Below are 6905 nucleotides of genomic sequence, written 5' to 3'. Positions count from 1 at the left end.
GTTTAGTTTTTGAAAGCAAAAATTTAACCATGTTTTCTTCATAACATGACTCAAAGGGCCTGATTTACTAAGATCCCAAATAAAGGGTACTAAAGTAATAAATAGTGTTTCGTTTGTGTGCGTTTTGCAGGTCAGCTACTCAGAAAAACTGCATAAATGAAAGGAGGTGCAACATTGTGGAGACAGCAGTATTTAAATGAGGGTTTTGCGTGTCTGAATGGAGAGTTTGGAAAAAATCTGTCCTGTGTGTATTCTGTCATTGTGCCTCCGTCTCCTCCTCTCCATAGTAACAGAAGTCATCTGTGCGCAGTGATCGGCCGGTTAATACCTGCCTTTCAAAGGTATTATTTATAGACGCAGTTAGTTAGTTAGTAGATCAGCTTGCACATTTTTTGCAGGTGTCGTCAAGTTAGCACACGTTTTTACACACGCAGACCTTTAGTACATCAGGCCCAACATGTCCATTTAGAATGTCCTGTTTTTCTTGCTGAAAAGCTTCATTTCTAAATGATAAATTAACACTTTTGTTGCCAGCTAGTATACACTACAACCATTACAGACAAAGTTGGTGGTTTTCCAATTTTTGCACATTGATGAAGTTTAAATGATATATTTTTAAAAAAGAAGATGAAGAAGATTGAGCCTCTTTGCAGTGACAATGTTAAAATCATGATCAATCTGATTTCAATCAATATCTAGTTCAAGTCATGATGTTTTCTATTATCTAACAAAACATATGGTGTAACAAACATATACATGTATCTGTACTGTATGTGTAGAGAAGAGCTGTTTATTTCAAGGCTTTACCTCTCTCAAAACAACCCAAAAGTGTAGAAATGTTGATTTTTTTTAGATAGTGAGAGTGTAATACAGTTAGTGAACAGTGTAATACAGTTTGCAAAGTGATGCCATTACACAAGAGAACAGTAGCTTCCATCAAAGAAAACCTTGATCAGGACTGACAGAATATCTGGCAAAGCTCCTAGATTGTGATTGGGGAACTTGTCGGGAAGGATCGTTGCAGTCATTGCTTCATTTCTACCTGGCAGCTATGGGTAACACACACAAAAAAAAGCACAGACAGTGCGTCTTTGCTGAAAGACATGCATACAAAATACATGGTGAGCTTGAGACAAAATACGTTGTGTTCCTGTTATACATAAATGAACAGTTGTTGCTGTGCTGCTGTGCTACTTTACATCTGGCAGAAACAATAGAAATGTGTTAGTCCCCACCAACTGTGCTGTGCCTTTTCTTGACAGCAATTCTGTGTTCCAGTCCTGAGTTGATGAGCAAGCAAGCACCTCTGCACTCATGGCAGGCTCAGAGGGACTGTGTTTTTCCATGTGTGTGCGCACACCTGTAAATGTGTGTGTGTGTCTATATTTGACATACATACTGTATAAAGTGTAAATAGGGTTTCTAGTACACTGTATAGATAAATATGTCATCAATTATGTATTTTAATTAAATCCAATACCCAGCTCCTGTCAATGTGATTACCACACTGTCACACTCGACCGCCAGCACTGACAAAAGTGTCAAAATACAAATTTACTGTACACAAAACATTTACATGACTATATTTGTGTGTGTGCAATTTTCTCACTGCCTGATATTTGTGTTGTGACAAGTAATGCATGTACTTCATTTCCTGTCTCCCATATTTTATTTACTTATTTACATTCAATCCCTGTGCCTTATAATCATACATAATGCATCAACATATTGAGACTCATTCAATTACAGTAAATATATGCACTGCAGTCCACATAAGCCTCTCTGATTTTCCATTTCAGTCGCCATTCCCCTTTTTTCTTCTCCTCTTTCAAACACTCTAATGTATGTCCTTTGTTGTCATGGCCTGGTCTTTTCTTTCATACCACAAAATCAAGCTCATTATACAAGTCATAAGAGATCCTCTTTGTGCAGGAGATGAATCAAATGGTTTTGAGTTGTAGTGTGCCATGCAGTCTCATTGTTTGCCATCCATTCACAATGGCACAATAAATATCAGAAAAGCAGTCACCTTTACACCTCCCCCCAAAAATAAATACATAATATTGGAGCAGATGAAAAGCCCCAAATTGCTCATGACCTTTTTCGACATACGGTAGCTACGTTTATAGAGTTTTTGCTCCTAATAAAACTTTGTAATTCAGTAATTGGTCACCCTTACATCTCTCATACAGTCTGCATACAAAAAAGGTAGTCGACAGTCTGTTAGTCTTACAAAGCAGCGTTTCTAATAAAGGGTGTTTAATGGGATTATATTGAATTGACAGAACTTCAGGGGACTCCAAGAAGACGTCCTACAAAAAAACAAGATATACAATGTTAATTTGTGAACTTTAGTTACCTTTGGACAAAGACTGGCTAGCTGTTTCTATATTTTCTTTTTTTTTTAAATGATGATAGAATTTATCCCTTCTTTGGCTTGTAATTAAACTGAATAAAATGTTTTAAGATAAAACCTGGTTCTGGTAACTTTATTACAAATAATAGCTGTAGCAGCCCTACTGTAGCTTCTCAATGAGTAATTACACAATCAACAAATGAGTAATTTAGGCCAACAAAAACATTACCATCTTTTTTATGCTCACTAACTTTTAAATAAATCTTTAAGGAACATAGTTTTAGTTTTTTCATGTTTTACTCCACTAAAAGCTAATTCTGTATTTTACATTATTGCCATCTGTCAAAAGAAAGTAGCATTTCTTCAACTCTGGCATTTGAGACACTGCCTAAAAGCAGGGAGCTCAAAATAATATAATAACATTATAGTTGTAGGGTACATCCAGTCTGAAAGGAGAGATACTGATGGACGCAGAGAGCTTGGAAAGTACAACAGGGTCTTTTAGGAGTCCAGAAACAGTAATGGACACTGACATCTATTTATAGTTGGAAAAGCAAAAGACGGTGAATAGAAAGTTGAACAAAGGGGGAGAGAGAGCAGAGCCACTGGCAGAGTTTTTTATAATGCTTTCCTACAGCGTGGGGCGGATCATCTAATGCAAGGCAAAGAAAAAAAAAAAGAAACAAAATTCACAAAGTGTTTGGACTTTAACTTCTGTTTGCTTTTCACATCACACAGCTCTACTGTTAGCAAAACTTAGATTTCATCTTTTATAAATTTCAGTGTTTCTCTGTATTCAGATGTGGATGATAATATGTACTTTCATAGCATCCTAGGTTAAATATATAAACATATGAACACATTTCTGGCCTGTTTTAAGTATCTCTGCCTCTTTGTCAGAATTTGTCTGATTGTTTACTTTTGCTCAGCTGTACGTTCAAAAAAGTAAGCGTATGTGTGTATGTGCAGTGTAGGAAATAATTGTTACATTTAGACTTCAATTTTGAGGTTCTGAGGAAAGTGTGATAGTTTTTTTTTCACCTATTTTTTTAAGATGTTTACCACACATATCAAAACATGATGAGTCACTGGATGTGTTGTAAAAAAACTTTTTAAGCATGTGACATTCAGCTATGCAGGCAGATGGTTTTGGAGCAACAGTGGAGACATTAAATGCTCTGCACAGTGGTGCCTTCAAGGCGTGGTGTTGGTGGTGGCGGGGGAAACATTGGCCCAGAGCTGTTGTGTTTCTCCCAGGGGAGCCCAAATTCTCTGGTGCTGCTTGAAGATTAGTGCTTGAGATGCTGACCAGCACTTCAACATCAATTTATATTCGGAAATGGTCAATCCATACAAATCATGTGATTTGTTGTAGTTGTCAGAAAGGGGGGAAAAAAGACAGGACATATTTACTTTTTATGTGTTTTGTATTGAAGTCAGTGTTCTAATCACTATTCTGACCACAACGTTTTATACAGTTGGGAGGAGTGAGGAAAACATGTTTTTGAAATTCATCTTCTCCTGCTCTCTGGGCGATGCTATAAAGTCATAACATGATTTATACTTCTTTCTTCAGACATATCAAAGAATTATGCCCCATTTTAAGAAATCCCTGAAGGTACTAATTCATATTCTCTATATGATTGGACCATCAATACTGAGGGTAAGTGAAGGTCGCTTTGACAGTTTTACGGGTTGGCAGGTTTTCCTGCTTTACTGCCATTGCTTCACAAAGCTGTGTAATGCTGTTTTTCCTGCATTGCTGATTGCATTGTATCGTGACAGACGGCCAATTCAGAAGATAGGAAATACAATCAAAGCTGCATTAGACTGAATGTGACCTCCGCTCGCTTGTTCCTGATAGGTTGTTGATAACACAAAGTAGCTTACCCTCGCCCTAATGGCCTTTCTGAAGTTGTATTTATCAAACTGTCTCAGAGATATAAGTGATATATAATAATTTTTGTCATTCAGGTTGTTGTAACTGAGATGTCCAAGGTGACCATTTTGTTACTGATCACAGATCAATATACAAGCTCTGTGAACATTCAATAAATTTAGGCACTGGCTTCAAAAGAAATTATGCTTATAGCTGAGAGACTTTTTTCTTTACTATCAAACACAATAACAGTAAAAAAAAACAGACCAAAGGCTTGACAAATAGTTATTATAAACGATGTGGGGAAAAAAACAAAACATCAATTGTTCTGTTTACTGTTCCGTAACAGAAAACAAAATATCGCATGTCTTGTCCATGCTATGTGAAGTAATAGATGAATATTTTATAATGTTCCACACCTGTGTTTCATATTAATGCACTCTCTGGCTGAGCCTACGCTGCTTGCTTGCTAAGTTGACATATCTGCCTCCTCACCTGTTATGAATATTTATGGACAAAGTGAATGGACAAAGGTTAAAGAGGCACATTTTGATTTTAGTGTAGAGTTGAGGCCTGCTTGCTCCACTTCTGCTCCTCGATTGTTAGTTAAGAAATGTTGCTGTCCATGGTGCTGAACTGGTGATTCAGTTATTCTCAGAGATGGTGGATCCTCTCACACTTCTCTTGGTTTAAGCTCTCGTCTTTTTTTCACTCTCAGCTTTGTCCTTAACAGCTTAATATGGACAACTACTCAGAAAAGGAAAAAAGTGAGATTGTGTGATTGAATGGTTTGTTGAAACAGTGTGTGACCCCCCTCACCCATTCTGCACTAAGAGCAAGTAAGAATAAGGTTAGGGAGAAAGAGGCAATATGAAAATCTTGACCTGGACCTGCAAAACAAAGACTACAGAAACTCTGTGTGTTAAGGTTTGAAAAGGCAGTCTGTGATTAAATGTTCAAAGTCAAAGTGCCATACTTGACCTGTATTGGAGACTTTTTAAATCCTCTCCATTGTTTCCTCTTTTGCCTCTCTCTCTATAACTATGTCTGACACTGGATGGAAAGTGTCTAGAAGTATGAGTGACAAAAGCATGGTTGTGCATGGCAAAGACAATTGCAGCCTGTCCACTGCACAATAGACGGGTGGAAGTCTAAGTACAGTACGTCATCTATGAAATCAATGGTCCACTGCTTGGTGGCTGACTGACTTCCCTCAAAAAACACACAGGCGGGTGCCATAAAGGATGTTTATTAGGCTGACAAGCCGACACTGCGGCTCCTTGTCATGCTCTGATAATAGGGGCCAGGCGCAGACCAGCAGAAGGCTTGCTTCAGCTGGTTAGGAGACAGACAACCCCTTCAGGGGCACAGATAAGAAAGAAGAGGAAATAAGAGAAGAAAGAAAGAAAGAAGTGGCTAGTGCCTGTTTCATGAGTGGAAGAAAGAAGAGAAATAAGCAAAGAGGAGGAGGAATGAGGTAGAGCCAGGAGAAGAACAGAGAGGAGAGTGCAGAGAAAGAAGGGAGGATGGAGGAGGATAGATGAGGCTGTGCAATCAGTGCTTCAGAGCAGCGTGTTTGACATGAGCCCAGGAATATTTAAAAAATGCTCATATTTTTGTGCCAGTTTAAGACATAGTGTTGGTGCTCATTGAGCACATATGGTGAAACACTTTCTTCAGGCTTCCTGTGGTTTATGTGCTTTTTGGGCCCATGGAGCACACTCATCAGAGACATGCGCTGGCTAAGGTGGCTGACTTCCTGCTGGCTCCAAACACGAAAGGCATGAAAGTAATGTTTCTGATACGGCTCTTCAAGACTTTTTTTAATGTTATTGGACTCAATGCTTTGAATGATGACACTAAAACGTGATTTCAGGGTGTTTGAAATGCTCAGATATTTAAAGCAAATCCCTTTGTAATTATTAAGTATGGGAAAAACTAGTAAACTAAACTAGTAAGGGTCATGTGACCTGCAATCCTACAGTGAGCCAAAATAGCCTCACAGCAGACTTGTCCTTATAGTGGTGTTTCTGCATACAAAAGCAGAAATTGCTTTGTAAGCATAATAGATGAATTAAAACATTGTAAACGCATCAGACTTCTTTAAACACTCTCTCCTCTCCTCTGCTCTCCTCTCCCTTCCCCCGCTGTCCTCCTATAATGAGAGGTTGGAGATTCACTGTGAGCCCATAAGAGATGCAAGCTATAAATCAGCTAATCAATGGCACCAAAGTTAGTCCCTGAACAATACTGAAGGAAAATGGTTTGAATGAGCCTCATTGATTCCGCTTCACAAATCATTATTTCTCCAACAAAGGTTGACCTTGAAAGATAACAAGGGCGTTATTTGTCAGTTCACACACTGAGAAACTGATTCTCATGCTAAAGTGCTTCATGTAGAAGTTTTTTTCTGCCCATTGATTTCTGTTGCACATTTTAAATTTATATTATGTGGAGTCATTTCTTATCAGTCGAACTTCTATCTGCGACCGCCATAATTATCTTTTCACTCAGGAAACCAGGTCAAAACATGGAGATGAGGAGATAGGATGAGATGTGGCTTATTTCTCGCTAACTCATCATAAAATAATGCAACACACCTCCATTTTTCCAAGGGTCAGTCTTTTTGAGTCAGCTCTTCTGAGGTAGGTTCCCAGCACCATTATGTCA

The 6905-nt window shown here is 38.3% G+C and overlaps 1 protein-coding gene across 1 annotated transcript in view; it reads left to right on the top strand.

The window, feature by feature from the left end:
* Positions 1-5946: 5946 nt before the first annotated feature.
* Positions 5947-6905, top strand: part of tnr (tenascin R (restrictin, janusin)) — a 126455-nt gene continuing 125496 nt past the window's right edge. The window contains exon 1 of the mRNA XM_053330721.1: positions 5947-6016. Coding sequence (XP_053186696.1) covers positions 5947-6016 — 70 coding nt within the window. The remainder of the gene's footprint in view (positions 6017-6905) is intronic.

Source organism: Scomber japonicus, chromosome 12 (genome assembly GCF_027409825.1).
Source record: "Scomber japonicus isolate fScoJap1 chromosome 12, fScoJap1.pri, whole genome shotgun sequence".
Taxonomy (NCBI): domain Eukaryota; kingdom Metazoa; phylum Chordata; class Actinopteri; order Scombriformes; family Scombridae; genus Scomber; species Scomber japonicus.
The sequence above is the reverse complement of the archived record's forward strand: the minus strand, read 5'-3'. Positions and strand labels throughout refer to the sequence as shown.